Source organism: Danio rerio, chromosome 11, assembly GCF_052040795.2.
Source record: "Danio rerio strain M-AB ecotype USA chromosome 11, GRCz13ab, whole genome shotgun sequence".
NCBI classification, from domain to species: Eukaryota; Metazoa; Chordata; class Actinopteri; order Cypriniformes; family Danionidae; genus Danio; species Danio rerio.
The window spans coordinates 36,409,416-36,426,681 of record NC_141031.1 but is presented as its reverse complement, the minus strand read 5'-3'; the positions used below and the strand labels follow the sequence as shown (position 1 = coordinate 36,426,681).

Genomic DNA, 17,266 nt, shown 5'->3' with positions numbered 1-17,266 from the left:
CCATCACAGGGTCAGCACTGCTTTTGCTATTAACTGTATGTGGTGCAAAAGCACTTTAATTTAGTTATAAAAAAAAACATAATGCATTAACATTTTTAACAGTTAATGCACCGCTTATTTTAATAAAACGCTGCATACTGTATAATGCAGGAGAAAAAAAGAGAGAAACCAGCCTTTGTTTATTTATTCTTTTTTTTCAGCTTAGTCCCTTTATTAATCAAGGTCACCACAGCAGAATGAACCGCCAACTTATCCAGCACACGTTTATGAATCTCTTCAAGCTGCAACCTATCACTGGGAAACCCATACACACTCATTCACACACATACTCTACAGACAATTTAACTTACCTAATTGACCTATAGCACATGATTATATAGCACATGCCATATATGAAACACTTAAAAGTTTATTTTGGATATCATCATTAGCCTATAGAAGGCACTTCATGAAAAGCCAATAATAATGATCTCAAAATAGACAACTGGATGAAAAAACAGCCTGGAGTGTCTTGCCGTAACAAAATGCAGTTAATCTGCTACTAATTTGATTCATTAATTGCCATATAGTCTAAACAACTTGATTAAAAATGGTAATCAATTCGCAAGCCTACTTATAATTTTAATTTACTAAGCTGTAACCTTATAGCGGTGGCGCAGTGGGTAGCAATTTTGACTCACAGCAAGAAGGTCGCTGGTTCAAGCCTTGGCTTGGTCAGTTGGCATTTCTGTGTGGGGTTTGCATGTTCTCCCCGTGTTTTAGTGGGTTTCCTCCAGGTGCACCAGTTTCCCTCACAGTCCAAAGACATGCGGTACTGGTGAATTGGGTATGCTAAAATTGACCATAGTGTGTATGGATATTTCCCATTGATGGGTTTAGGCTGGAAGGGCATCCACTGCATAAAACATATGCTGGATAAGTTACTGGTTCATACCGCTGTGGCGACCCCAGAATAATAAAGGGACTAAGCCGAAAAGAAAATGAATGAATGAATAACCTTATATAACACTGAATTTATCTGTATATATTTAGCAGCAATAAGGGAAATAAAAAACAAGACAATAACCCACTAATTTAGTAGAAATAGGCTCATTCTGAAAACGTACCTCTTTAAACATTTCTGGAGATTGCCAATTATGTATCCAGAAGTATGTATGGCTGCATTTCGACTTTAATATAATAATATACGTCATTCCTTTTCTAGCTTACCAGCTGACAGCTTACCTTAGTATGGACGGCTTACTCGCTGTTACTAGTTTGTCCAGTGGCTCGCCATGTACGCCAGTGAACTTGAGACGCAGAGAGGAATTGAACACAACAATGGGGTTCGAGTCCAGCAAAGAACTGTTCCAGAAAGCCGGTAACACTAAAACAAAAAATCAAATAAGTAAATAACAAGGTGAGAATGTCGTAAAATTTGAAAACTTGGTAAAAATACATATTTTTTAAAACTGTTGATTGGGTTTAGGGAAGTATGTGAGTGAGTCAATCGGTGCTTGGGTTTAGGGAAGGAGGAAGTTGGGTCAGTCTGTCAGTCAGTTGACAGCTGCCTCTGGTGGATTTATGAGAGAACAGCAGGCGCGAATGCCACTCGCAAGAGATCTTAAGCGTACACAGCGTCCTTTGATAAGTTTGTGAAAACAAAAACTGCAAAAAAAAAAAAAAAAAAAAAAAAACGTATCTCTTGGGGTGTATTTGGTGCTCTCCAGAAATGTGTATAGCTGTAAATTTTCAGAATAAGCCTGGGTTGAATTTAGTATGAACTACTCATTTATCTACGGTCAAAAGTGTGGCTTAGAGTAAAGATAAAAAAAAGTTGAGAGCAATGTAAAAGGAGAAAACTCTCTTATATAAGACTTGAACATATGTCAGGCTTTAAAAGGTCAAAATAGAAGTTATTTTCTGTGTTATTTGAAAAGAGAGGAGTTGACCCCAATGACGGGGTTTATGTCCAGTGAAGAACGATTCCACTAAGCGGGTAACACAAAAACAGAAGCCAAAAATAATAATAAAATGAAAAAAGTAATTAAAAGGGTGAAAATGTTCTAAAAACGTGGTAAAAAATCACTTCTTTAAAACAGTTGCGTTTCGGGAAGTGGGTGAGCAAGTCAATCGGTGCTTTGGTTTAGGGAAGGAGGAGGGTGGGTCAGTCGATCGGTTAATCATTCTGTTAGTCAGTCATTCAGTCAGTCAGCCGACAGTGGCCTTTGGTGGATTTACACAAGAAGAGCAGGCGCCAATGCCACTTGCAAAAGATCTTAAAAAGCATTCACAGTGGCCTCTGTTGGATTCGTAAAAACAAAAACTGCAGAAACTACAAAAAAATACTAGCTCCTAAGACGTGTTTGGTGTTCTCCCGAAATGTATATAGTGATATGCTTTCAGAATGAGCCTGGGTTGAATTTAGTATGAACTATTTCTTAATCTATCATCAAAAGTGAGGTTTAGAGCAAAGATATCCCAAAGTTAAGAGCAATGTCGGAAGCCCTTCAGATCAACTGTAAAAGCAGAAAATGCTCTTATATAAGAGCTGAACATGTGTCAGGCTTTGAAAGGTCAAAATAGAAGTTATTTTCTGTGGTATTTGAAAATGTGCACCAAATGCTGTCGATTATGTTTAACCTGAACCTGAAATTTGGCACAAACAACAACAAACTCCACAACGGCAGAATGCATTTGACCTCCCTGATGGCGGCTTGCTCTCAGCCAACGGTCTGATTTTGCAGATCATGAATATTTACACCCGAAAGTCTGCGCTCAGGAACGTGAATGATAAATACGCTTCCCCGCACAGCGAGGCTGGAAAAAACACATTGCGAATGGATTCATCTATGTACGCCTGCGGGGCTGATCAGCAGGAATGCCTGATGGGAAAAGATGTTGCCCGGCACATCCAGCCGTTTCAGAGACAAGCTTATAGCTTGTCAGCAACAATGTTAAAAAAATCCAGCAAGCTCCAGTAACTCAACTGCACAGGAAGAGGCAATTTTGCAGTAAATTTACACAATTATCCTGCATGAGTAATCAATGACTCTCATGGCTGGAAGAAAAAAAAGAGATGGCCGCCAGATGTAAAGTGTGTGTGTGTATGTGTGAACAGGTGTGACTGTACCCCTCTGCGCTACAGTGGAGCTCATTTCCCAAACCCTGCCAAGTTCGCAGATTGAAATGAGCGGAGGCTCAGGTAATATTGCTGCAATTTGAGATTTACTAGCAGCCTTGAGAATACCAAACACTCTCATGAGTTCAAACAAACACACATGCGATCATGTGGTGCTGGAGACTCATTGGGTCTTATTCAATTAATTCTGACACATTAACAACAAAACAATAGCTCAGTAGAATTATTGAAGGCAACGTTTATGTGAGAAAAAACTAAACAGAATTTTTGATCAAATATTGCAACAATATAATCATAACCAATTAGGTTATATGTAGATGCAAACAAATATTTGACAAAAAAGGGTCTCATGAAGCTCTAGATCAGTGGTTTCCAACCCTGCTCATGAAGACACAACGACAGTACACATTTTCAGTCTCTCCCTAATCAAACACACCAGAATCAACCCATCAGAGCATTAGAAGAGACTCCAAAACCTGAAGTGAAAGGGTCAGATAAAGGAGATATCCAAAATGTGTACTGTTGGTGTGCCTCCAGGAACAGGGTTGGGAAAGCTAATCTAGATCTGCCAGTTTTAAAGTCTTGAATGATTTTTTTTCTGGTTTTGACTGATTGGCATGATTATGCATTCACAATGGTATGAACCGTTATAGGGGTGGTCAAATGTTTATTTATATTATATATTATTTAAATTATTAATATTATTATTGAAGATACAGATCAGTGAAAGCTATTTCTCACTATTTAAGCGTTGACCCCTCCAAATATTTTTTATTAACTTCCTTCAGGGGGTATCAAGCAAAGGGGGGGTGGGGTGTAATTTGCCCTCCATTTAAATTATTCTTGGGTGAACTAAGCATTTAAGTATGCTTTTTAGGCGACGCAGTTAGTGTTGTCACCTCACAGCAAGAAGGTCGCTGGTTCGAGCCTCGGGTGGGTCAGCTGGCGTTTATGTGCGGAGTTTGCATGTTATCCCTGCGTTCGCGTGGGTTTTCTCCGAGTGCTCCGGTTTCCCCCACAGTCCAAAGACATGCGGTACAGGTGAACTGGGTAGGCTAAATTGTCCATAATGCATGAGTGTGAATGATAAAGGATACATTGGCGGTTCATTCTGCTGTGGTGACCCCAGATTAGAAAAGGGACTAAGCTGAAAAGAAAATTAATGAATTACGAGAACACAAGGCATGTCCTCATAAACCACCTTTTGTAATACCTGTCACACCCAACCTCGTAGGTCATACCCAGACACACACACACATCAGAGATTATACTATATAGTTTGTATTACACAAAGTTTATACTATAATAATTCATAATACAACTATTTAATATTTATCTACAAACAGTATGTAGTAATTTATTATGTTATGTACATATTATGTTAAAACAAAACTAAAATGCCCAAATAAATGTCTGGAAAACGTTCAATCTGTTCCCCCCAGAATTTCCCCTATGTAGATATTTAATACAGACTTTATCCAATTTCTGGAGTTTGCACTTAACTTTCTTCACCCCATATGTGAGTGATGTGATCCTGCAATGTCATTAAAGCTTCACTTGGACCACTCTTCCAAAGCGATGCAGACGAAGCCGCCAACTCCACCAATTAATCTAGTTAAAACACACACAAGTATGCTTGAAGTTCCTGAGCTTCGTGACCCGCCGGCCAGAACTCATAGCAGCCATCCGACAGTCCAGCGGTCCAGCTGACTTTTTTAAAAACGCTGCCAGTTCCACGAAAAAATTAATTACGAGGTTTATGCCAGCTTTTTCCCCCCGTGAGATCACGTAGCAGATAACAGATGACAGACCGGGTGAGAGTTCCCTCAGATCTCATCCCAAAGTAAATGGCAGCCAAGGTTAATTGGCTTCTCTGGCCTCCCCAGAGGCTGATCGACGCTATCAAAATTGTTTTGCTTTTGTTAAGTGCAGAGGGTGATGGGTTTAATCAAGGCATTAAGTAAAAAAGATTTAGTCACCACCAGTGATTTAGTCTCTGCTTCTGGCGTTCGACTGTCCACTGCGCATCCAATTAAAATCAATGCAGACTATAATTGTATTTTATAGTAATTGGGAGGTTCACAGATATTCGGTCAACAGACTGAGACTTGCCCAAAGCTTTCATCCACCTTACCTATAATGGCTAGATTGTACTTTTGGCACAATGCAATCGTGAATGCATGAAAATGAATATGACACACAATTGAACTGCTTTATTGGTTCTCTAGTAGAAATTCATTTAGGTTTAGGTATTCTGTCTTTCTTGCAGCTTCTTTTCAAGCTAAAAAAACATGCAGAGAAGAGAGAGAGCAATTTATTTCGCTTTATCTCCCTTTGACTATCTTTCCCCCTTTTCTTTCTGCTTTAAGGGAACTAGTTGATTAAAAAAAGCACTTCTTAGGTGCATTTTTTCACATGCTGCATTTTCAGATTCAGACTTTTCTCTAGATATTCACCCGTATTTTAGGAAGAATTGAATTTGGGCTCATTGACAATTCAATCTTCATGTTGTTTTCTTTTTTCCTTTTATTATGGCTCAGTGAAAATTGCAAGTTATTCATGCGAAACATTAGCCTCTGTAGAGATGCTTTGTCCACACATTTTTCATTTATATCATTTGTCCCTACATCTATATATCATTAATTCAATTGTGTTTCATGCAAAGTGTCAAAAACACATTGTTGAGAGAAATATTCAGATGTAAAACAGGCTATTGGTAGCACAAGAAAACAATTTTTTTTTAAACATTTAACTTTACTCACTCTGCTTTATCATACATTCAGCGGCCACTTTATTAGGTACACCCGTCCAGTTGCTTGTTACCACACATTTCTAATCAGCCAATCACATGGCAGCAACTCAATGCATTCGTAGACATGGCCACGACAATCTGCTGCAGTTGATTCGAGCATCAGAATGGTGAAAAAATGTGATTTAAGTGGCTTTGAACATGTTGTTGGTGCCAGACAAGCTGGTCTGAGTATTTGAAAAACTGCTGATCTAGTGGGATTTTCACGCACAACCATCCCTAAGGTTAACAGAGAATGATCAGAAAAAATAAATAAATAGTGAGCGGCATTTCTGTGGGCGCAAATTATTTGAGTTGATAGAAAGGGGACAGTAACTCAAATAACCACTTATTACAACTGAGGTCTGCAGAATAACAGCTCTTAACGCACAACATGTCCATCCTTCAAGCGGATATGCTACAGCAGCAGAAGATCACACCGGGTGCCACTCTTGTCACCCAAGAACAAGAAACTGAGGCTACAATTTGGACAGGTTCACCAAAATTGGACAATAGAACATTAAAAAATGTTGCCTGGTCTGATGTGTTTTGATTTCTGCTGCAACATTCGAATGGTAGAGTCAGAATTTGAAGTCAACAACAGGAAAGCATGGATCCCTCCTGCCTTGTATCAACGGTTCAGGCTGCTGCTGGTGGTGTGATGGTGTGGGGGATATTTTTTTTGGTCCACTTTGGGCCCGTTAGTATCAATTGAGCATCATGTCAACACCACAGCCTACCTGTAGTATTGTAGGAGATTCATGTCATCAATGTGCATCCAGCAAATCTGCAGCAACTGCATGATGATATCATGTTAATATGGACCAAAATCTCTGAGGAATATTTTCAGTGCCTTGTTGAATCTATGCCATGAAGGATTGAGGCAGTTCTGAAAGCAAAAGGGGGTCCAACCCGGTACTAGTAAGGTGTACCTAATAAAGTGGCCAGTGAGTGTATGCTGTATTATATTTAAGATTCTAAAAGTGACATATTCTGGAAAATTACTGAAAACTTCGGTTTCAGACTTATCCAAAATGAATCCATGTGAATGGTTCAGATACAAGACAGACCACCGAGTGTGGCCATAAAGGCACAGTTTACATTTGCATATAAAACATATTCACACATACAGCGGAGCAGCCTACAATTTCCTAAAATTTAAAGTCACTGCTTAGTTCTATGTGATGTTATCCATATTTCATGAGTTATATATATATATATATATATATATATATATATATATATATATATATATATATATATATATATATATATATATATATATATATATTCTGAAGCACAGTAAAGGTCTTTGCACACTTATAGTAGTCAGAATTTTTCATGCGTTTTTTTCATTTTGATTCTCTTAAAAATTAGTCATGCTCATAAACCTTGCACACTGAGTTCAATACATATTAATGAATCTTTTGCAGAAAAAACAATACAAAAAGTAATCTTCAAGCAGTGATGCTTGTGTTCTCCTCTTTCTTCAGAAAAGACAAAGAATGTCTATTGAATTGAATGGATTCTGAACAAAGATTGGCAGTATGTCAAAAGTAGGAAAAACACAAACACCAAACAGCGGCATGGGTAAGGTGGATCCAGACATTGAATCCAGTATACAGTAGGCTACAGCTACACAATAGTATACACAACAAAAGTCTTATATTCTGCACTTTGTCATAATGTGCTCTGTGCTGCATGATGAAGTGGTTTAGTTCATCAGACACCATTGTAGACTTTGAGTGAAGTTTAGATAGGATACAGCTGCAGATATATCAGTATAGCATCATTTTTGTGGCACTGTACATCAATAATTAATATTTTTTACAGTACTGTGAGGGTTGGGATAGACATTAATAAACTACATTTAATGGGTAGATTAAAAAATAATAATAAATCATTCTTGTTAACTTCCGACTGCAGCTGTATCTTTCCTTGCAACAACTAGACTTCAGCTTTGCTTGGATGGTGGCTCAAAATGCTTGCTACAGATGAAAAAAAAAAATATATATATATCTTATAACAGACAAAAGTTTTGGAGGCAGTGTGTAAACACGATTGACAACATTTAATGTGTGAAAATTATGGACAATGAATTATGGTGTTCAATGAACTTAACAGGGTAACACCTCATTCACACAGGGTGTCAGCCTTAATGCTAATCATAAATGTTGAATGGAGTGACGTCAAGCACTGCTGAACTGAATTGTGAGTCTGTTGAGTCACATTGGCTCAATTGCTCATGGCAGAAGTTGAAAACTTTTCAACAAGGTTCATACACATTTTGACTGCTAAATTCCAAAACTTTTACAGAACTTGCAAGTACATTTTCATGACGTAATCTTTTATGTAATTACTAAATATACATAGTAAATAATGAGAAAAACTATTATTTTAAATTTAAATTATTAAATTTATTACAGCATATCATAGAAGACGCAACAATCTATTATGTTTCAAGAGTTCCCACTTAGATATGCTCAGCATTAATAGCAGGTTTGGCATGCTGTCCCGGGAGAGAACCCTGAGCTCGGAGATACTTGAGCCCAAGGATCCCGCCCAGTCAATAAGCATAATAAGGGGATCTTAGATCAGGTTGGTCTCGAGAGCTTCCCCTTAGAAAAGGGAGGAAAAGGTGGAGATGGGGTGGAAGGGGGCATTCTTCCAAAACGAAGATAGAGCAGTAGGGAGAAAACGACCCATTTATAGTCCCTCCGATTTGATTATTACTGATTACACATGAGAAGCCAGTCTACTAAATCATATCACATACTCCTCTTGAAATTAGTTTGTAAAACTTAAATTGAATTAGTTTTTATATCGATGTAAATTTTTGATAATGCTTACACAGCACTAACAATGTGAGAGCAAGTTTTTGGCCAAGGACAGAAAAGAAGTAAAGACAACTATCCTCTATTCAAATTAGGGCTGCACAATATATCGTTTCAGCATCGATATCGCAATGTGTGCATCCGCAATAGTCACATCGCCGGATATGCAATGTTGGCATTATAGTTTAATATAGAGTTTAATCATAAAGGAGTAAAAATTTATCATCTGCATGAATTTTTAAAGAGATAGTTTACCAAAAAATTACTTATTATTTTCAGTAAACCCTTCACTTGTTTCAAACATTCATAAGTTTTCTTTTTTTTTTTTTAATGAACACAAAAATAATATAATTTAATAACTCCTATATTATTGAAACAAGTGAAGTGTGAGTAAATAGTGAGTACATTTTAATCTTTTAATTCTGGGAGTTTTCCAGAAGACAGAACAATACGGGAAAATGTGTGAACATTTTAATATTTCAAACAAATTTTAAAACATTCAGCCACAAGAAAAGTTTTGTAACTTTAATAAAGATTAAATAATATTCAATGAAGACTATACAGTGTTAAATATTCAATATCTGTAACTGAATAGTGAATCATTGAAAACTATAATTCACTTTTATCTTTACAATTTTTATTTATTTATCTATGCTTGTCATATATTTGTTATATGTTATTCAAGATTCACACCTCTACAAAAATCCCCACAATAAATCAAAATAAACCTGTTAAATCATCTGGTGAAATTGTATTCACAGCACAATATATATCACAGAAATACAAAATATTGTAATGTTAGATTTGTTCCAATATTGCGCAGCCCTGATTGAAGTATACAGATATTTGATAATTTTCATGACTTTTACAAAACTTTGTGGGATTTTCTGTTTTTCCAAAACTTTTCTAGGCCTAGAAAATGCCATGTTAAAATTCTATGACTTTCCAGGTTTTCCATAACTGTATGAACCCCGTTTCAAGCACCAACGCAGATTTCAAATACTTCAAATATTTCAAATTTCAAATATTCAAATACTACGCTAGAGAAGTCAGAGAGTAGCAGTATGTCAAAATAGAGAAAAATCTTCTTATAATGATTAGTAATCAACCGGTGCTTTATGATCAATCCTGATATACATCTTTATACACTTTTATTACTAAAGGCTGTCGATTGATCAATGTGACCCATAGTGCAACCTTTGTGCATAGCCTTGGATTTACAGTATACCTCTGCACGCTGTTTGTGTTACTCTGCAATAACAATTTCGAAATGCTCGTAGCCAGTAGGCTTTAAGTTCCTCTGTGTTGAGTTTCCTCGCTGGCATTTTGTTTTTTTCTGAATACTACAAGTAGCTAAATCATTCAGAGGCGGGAACTGGAGGACGGGCAGCAACTTTAATCAAAAGGTAAACAGAAAACAAAAGTTTCCAACAAGAGCTTCCAACGAGAGACTTGTAAACAATCGCTCCATTGGGCTTGCAGCTCTTAGAACCACCCACACTCGTCCCCGTTACCAAACCAACATATCACAGAGATTGCGTTACGCATCATTGCGACGTGTAGTTATATTTAACAATGCAGAAGTATAAATCAGCTTTAATTCTGTGTCCTTTTTTTGAGTCGTGCTCCAAGCTGTATGTGATTGGCTGTTGTCTCTATTATGATCACATCAAAGTGAAGCTTCAGACACGCTCTCTGTTAAGCCTTAGCTTCAATGCCAATGGTGCAAAGGGGGCGTAAGGATCTATATCTCTGCATATTCGCCTGCAGAGACCAAACCTCTCACCAGCAGAAAGAATCGAATGTCGATTGCTGAAAAGCATGTTTTATGGAAAGAGACCCTGTCCAAAGTTCACTTTAATGATGAAAGCCAGTTTAATTTGGGTTGGATCATTGTGTTTGTTGGTAAACTGAGGAAAGATTGAACCTAAAGTGTAGTCAATGAAAGGTGCAGGTGCAGTGTCATGTTTTGGGAGATGTTTCCTGCAGGGGGAGTTTGACCTCTTAGGCAAAGTGATGGCAGCAGAGACTGTAGTTAGCCAGTACATCCAAAGGGTCATTAAGATCATGAGGAATCCAAAACCACTCAACAGTGTCTAAACTTTTGGCTAAATTCAGCCTCTACACATACTGTATGAAGCCGCCTATAACAGAAGTTGTCTTGAAGGTGTGATCAATGTGATTGTCAGACACTCAGGTGCATCCTGCCATGAGAGGTGTTGTTTGGCTTTGTCTACAGCATACCTGTTACAGCAGATGGCCAAGAGAAGTTGTTTCATTACCGCTGTATCCTAAGGGTTCTCAATCGATTGCCTCTCTCTTCCTCCTTCTCCATCTTGGCTTATATTACTAGCAGTGTATCTGACACACAGGAAATAGAAGGTCAATCAGACTGGAGCAGAATGTAGAGTGCACATCCCACCAGCATCTAAATAAACACTGAGATTTTCCTAAAGTACTGAGAATATTTCATTCATAGCCATTAAATATGCCAAAACCAGTTTATAGGTCATCTGCACTCATAAGCTCTGAGAAAGCTCCATTTATTAAATATAATTATGAAATGTATGTACACCGTTCATTTACAGTATTCATATAGAAAAGAAAAACAGCCATACAATTCATTCTCAATAGAAAGCAAGTTTGTTGTTGTTGATCTAGTCACGAGATATAATGCACTTCAGTAAGGACAGATTTCGCTCCAGTTGCGAGACCGGCTCGATTACGATGGGTAAGAGAATTAAACTGCCTGAATCTGGCCGGCCCATGGGAATCTGGATACACACAAATGACTCATATTCAATCCCTCAGCCGCTGCTGATATATTCTTATGGTCCTTTGGTGATTAATCCCAGCCTCTGCACCAGTCAATAGTTTCAACATCAAAATGTGAGGCTGTCGGATGCGGACGTCTTTAATCTTTTGTTTTTGTGGACATGTTGAGCGATGATCGATCCTTTAAAAACAACGTCTGGGAAGGTCCACCGCCCTACCACAAAAAGCATTCTCTCAGAATCCAATCTGCTGGGGTTTCAGTCCATTAGCTTAAGCCCGGGCTCTGAGACAGACAGGTTTGAGCAGGCACACTGGATAAAGACAATTCAGTGATGCTTCAGGCCTCCTGCTGCGCTGTTTGCCTGGAAAGTGTGTGCGCTGTGCATGTATAACCTATTATTATGCTTGTAAAATAACAATATACAGCTCTGACATCTTCCAGACGTCTGGCACACAGCACTTTCATGTAAGCTTTACCCTCTTTGTAGAAAATAAGCAAATAAACAAAAGGTCTCGAGTTGTAGTTTCGTGTGCCCCAGACCGTGGAGTCATTGCCGGCCTCTGATTGGCTGCTCAGCCTGCAGTGTAGGTAATACAGTGCGGTGGGGTTGTTAGCATGTACACTGGTGACCGGCTGTTCGATTAAAGGCCAAGCTTGACATGAAGAGGTCAGATGTAGTATTCTTTGCTGTCATGGTGGGGTTTGTGCAGGTCCAGTGCAGCTCGATAAGGTGGAGGCTCAATGGTGGGGCGATGCATCTTTCCGGTGATTCCGGAAGGCGCTGGAGTCCGTCGGTGTCGGTATAGGAAGCGGATGATGAAGGCCAGTGCACAGAGTGTGATGAACACCACTGCGGCCACTACTCCTGGTCATTAAATAGATCAAGATGTGGAAATTAGTGCTGCACATGTTTCCTTTAGAATCAAAGCATGCTATATATAAAATTCACATACAGATTTTTTTTCTTAAAATGTGGTTTGGATGAAATGGTGTGGATTTGGATCTCATGAATCCAGCATCTAAAGTTAAATTCATGCCAAGTGCCAAATGAAAGTAAAAACTGCTGTTGGAAACTGCTATTCATCAGTCAGATGGTTATATTTTTATTAATTCTAATAATGCCTTAGAAGCCAGTATGATTTATTGCAATTTTTATAATGCAAAGAACGTCATAAGACATTAATATCAGATTTAATTTAAATCACCAGTGTCTAAAGACAATGGTATTTTGACGTCCAATAACAATGATATTTGGTTGATTTTAGGTTGTGTTGAAAAAGGGACCAAAATCCAACGTCGAGTCAACATCTTAAACCAACGTCGTATTGACGTCAAATACTGACATTTATTCGTCAGGTATGGCAACCAAAATCCAACATCTGATAGACTTCATATTGGTAACGTTCACACAACATCAAGCTTTAACATCATTAGATGTTGATATTTTGTTGTTTTTAAGTTGCGTTGGAAAGTAATCAAAATGCAACATCTGTTTGATGTTGGACACTGACGTCTGCCAGATGTTGGGTTTTGATGTCGACCGAATTTTAACTTGCAAACAAAATGCAAAGTCCCACGATGTTGGGGTGGAATATCAATCTGACATTATGTTGACGTCCTGTGTCTGCTGTGGTACTAGGATTTTTTTCACATGAGCAGCTCATTATAACAGTGTTTTTAGTGTCTTGGAGAAGACAGTTTAATAAGATTTATTTGATTTGACTTGACACTACTACTACTACTCTTACTACTAATAATAATAATAACAACTACAGCAATAATAATAATAATAATAATAATATAAACTGCAATCAAAAGGATTTCCTCAAAATGCTTATTTTTAAGGGCACCTATGATGCAAATCATCTTTTGTAAGCTGTTTAGACAGAACTGTGTATAGAGTGTGTCCACAGTCATATTGGAATGTTTTTATTTTTAATTTCCTGATATTAAAATAGGATCCAAATCTTTCCCATTTTGAGGCCCACCACAACGTGATGTAGGAGTACAATTTCCCCACCCACCGAATTGACAGACAGCCACGTATTGACATGTCTTTGTAGTAACACGTATAATCATATCAACAAGACAGTTTGATTGATCTTCTAGAGTAAAGCAACTGGGATTAAAAGAAACCATTATCATCAAAGGTGATCAAGAATGAGTTTTAAAAGTTTAAAACATTTTTTTAAACAGTTCATGTTTGTAATTAATCACAGCGATTTTACCTTCTTTACTTTATCACCACAGCAGCATGTCAGTACAATTATAAACGGAGACGCTAATCCCAGATCGTGGATGTTATATCAGGTTTTTTTTTATATTAACAAAACGGATACCCATACAGCAGTGGATATTAACGTGTATCCTGTCACATTTGCCGTGCAAAAATAGTGCAAAGGTAAAAGCGCGCACAGAATGTGTGTGTGAAATTTGTAACAATATTTTGTGCAACTTATCGAAAGGCTTGAATTAACTCCACTGCAAATCCATCAAATAATCATTGGAAAAGTTCTTGCTGTAGTATTTCTCACAATCTTTACGTGAGATCTGCTTCTGTCTGTCACTGTGCTGTTTATCTGACAAAGACGAGGCCGAGATTGAGGCACACTCTGACAGGCACATGGGATCAGTGGGCGGGGAAAACTAGGATTAATGATACAGGCCACAAAACAGCTATATTGTGTTCAGAGCAGAAAATTCTAATATTCTGAAAGGTATAATAAATAATCTGATGGCTGTTTTGAGTTGAAAATTTACAGACACATTCTGGAGACACAAAAGACTTATCTTACATCTTGAAAATAGGGTAAAATAGGTGCCCTTTTAATAATGCACACACAGTTTCATGGCGGTATCAGTCATCGACCACTGGCAAAATGTTAGTTTTAGGTCCTGCATCTTGAGAATGAATGGAAGACGTATTAAAATAGTGACTGCTTTACAATGCAGTGGAAACAGCATGAAATAAACCTTCTGACATAAATGCTAAAGATGGATGAGGCTGTACAGTTTAATCTCCGAGGATGCTCTATTACTTGTCAGATCTGAGTATTGTTTTGAAAAGTTTTTCCCAGAGCACATTATCATGGGATCTATACCTCCGATTAGTGCCAAGTCATTCTGATCTGCCTTTTTCGGTGGGTCTTTGCCTCTGTCGGATTTTGCAGAGTCATCTGTAAGCAGGGAACAAGAGGAACACAATGAACTGCTTTAGTGATTCTTCTCAGATGAATATATGCTGTCTTTATCCGTTAGTCTTTTTGCAGGGTGGAAACTTTAAAGGATGATTTACCTGAGCGTATGTGTGTATCGCTTAAAGTGTTTGGGCTGGATATCGTTCCACAACTTGATGCCTCCAGATGGCCGATAACAGTAACTAAAGGGCTGTTTTGCAAGGCTGCCTTCAGAGGGGTTGCCTGATTAAACTGAACAGAGGACAAGCAGCCAATAAACCCTCTTAATCCAGCCTGGACCAGTTCCTTATCGGTGATGTCATTACCTGAAACATGAAAAAAGATGTAAGCAACTGAACTGATGAGTGAAATACAAGTTAAAACCAGAGATGCACGAAATGTTTGGGTGGAAAAAAATACTTGGCCCGAAAATGGCATTTTCTCTCTGTCTGAAAGAGACTGATTTTGCCAAGTACGATACGATCCTGGATTAACATTTATGTTGATCCTGCAACATCATTTTTATTGAAAATGTAATTCATAGCTAATCCCAACCCCTAAACCCAGGCATAACTGTAAATTATTCCCAAAATCAAAGAGAAATAATAGTAGGATTACAATCACGTTGAAGTGCATAAACGTAACCGTATACCTAAACTTAACATAAATGGTAAACATATTCCTTAGTTCTGATTGGAATGTTGTTCCAGGATCAACATAGATGTTAACCCAGGAACATGTCCTACTTGGTGAAATCAGGTTGGCGAAATTATAAGCTGTGAGAGATGCGCTATGAAACCCATTCATTTCAATGGCTTGAGCAACACAAGTGCCATTTATTTAATTTTTTATTTTATTTTTTTGCCAAAAGGTAAGTGAAGCGGAGTGCACTAGCCTACTGGCACAACATTCAAATTTCAAAGTAGCTCAATATGCTTCTCTATGGATATTTCGCTTATGTATGCACATATCTATGCATAAACTGAACATGGTCATCTGAAAACAAAGTTCGCTTAAATAACACACTGACATAACATTTGTATGTAGCATGCTTGGTCTTGCTTCTTACAATTGAACTACTGAGCTGTCAGGGTAACGCTGGTAAAACGCCAGGCAAAAACTTGTTTACTGGTTTGTGTTTTTAAAATCAGTGTAATTTAAGTTACTGAGTCAAATTTACTTAAATTTAAATAAAATTTTTACAAAATTATTTATCAATTTTATTTTATTATTAATTAAATATGAAATAATAATTCTAAAGCATTTTTGATTTTCAGCCAAGTGCATCTAGAGTAGGAATGGGCAAACTCAGTCCTGGACGGCCGGTGTTCTGCAGAGTTTAGCAACAACCCTGATCCTAAACACACTTGAACATGCTAATCATTGTCTTCAAGATCCCTAAAAACTATAGACAAGTCCATTTGAATAGGGTTGGAGCTGAGCTGTGCAGAACAGCGGCACCTCCAGAACCAAGTTTGCCCATCTCTGATATAAAGGTTTTGCCCCAGATTTTTCATTTCAGTGCATCCCTACTTAAAATTAAAAATTTGCCACAAATTTTATAATACCTTCCATTTCTAAATTTGTAATTCATTGATTCATTCATTTTCCTTCAGCTTAGTCCCTTTTTTCATGAGGGGTTACCACAGCAGAATGAAACCGCAAACTTATCCAGCATATGTTTTACAAAGTGGATGTCCTTTCAGCTGCAACCCAGTACTGGGAAACATCCATTCACACTTATTCACACTCATACACCAATTTAGTCCATTCAATTCACCTATAGTGCATATATTTGGACTGAGGGGGAAACCAAAGCACCCATAGGAAACCCTTCAAACACATGAAGAACATGCAAACTCCATGCAGAAATGTCAACTGGCACAGCCAGGACTTAAACCAGCAGTCTTCTTGGTGTGAGGCGACAGTGCTAACCACTGAGCCATCGTGTCACCCAAAATTGTAATTACAATATTCTTATTTCTTCACAAAAGAAGATATTTTAAGAATGTTGTTAACTAGTCTGATGATGGCAACCACTATCTTCTTTGTAATTTTCCCCTATTATATGAGTCAATGGTTACTGTTTTGTTATTTACATTTTTATTTTATCTTAATATATATATTAGAGTTCAATAGGTTTTTCATTTTTTTTTGGTAAAACTGTGGTACAGTGTAGGACATTTAGGATGAATAAAAAGTAAAAAAAAAAACAAAAAAAAAACAAAACAGATTTGTATGCAGTAGAAATCTTGTTTAAGTTACAGAGTCCCCGCTGAATAAAAGAATGAAAAACACCACCACCACCAACAACGATCTGATCACAAACTTTTAACTGAAAGTGTATTATTAAGCCATTTGTTGGTTGCTTCTCATAATAAACTGGAGCTAAAAAAGTGCTTAAACTCTTCATCTGACTAAAGGCTGGTTTATGCTTCTGTACAAAGTGATCGGCGTGACCCACGGTGCCTGCCTTGCGTGTAGCCGTGCATTTATACTTTGGTGCGCTGTTTGTGTTGCTCTGCAATAACACTTCTAAAATGCTAGCTGGCAGTAGGTTATGTTATGTTC

The 17,266-nt window shown here is 37.7% G+C and overlaps 1 protein-coding gene across 11 annotated transcripts in view; it reads right to left on the bottom strand.

Moving 5' to 3' along the window:
* Positions 1-11,270: 11,270 nt before the first annotated feature.
* Positions 11,271-17,266, bottom strand: part of cntnap5l (contactin associated protein family member 5 like) — a 141,354-nt gene continuing 135,358 nt past the window's right edge. For all 11 annotated transcript variants that reach the window (XR_015502749.1, XR_015502748.1, XR_015502750.1 and 8 more), the window contains 3 exons: positions 14,815-15,021; positions 14,621-14,695; positions 11,271-12,384 (listed from right to left, as the gene is read on the bottom strand). Coding sequence is in view for 8 of the 11 variants with exons in the window: in XM_087273929.1 (XP_087130055.1) it covers positions 12,188-12,384; positions 14,621-14,695; positions 14,815-15,021 (479 nt within the window). In the remaining 3 variants the exon portion in view is untranslated. The remainder of the gene's footprint in view (positions 12,385-14,620; positions 14,696-14,814; positions 15,022-17,266) is intronic.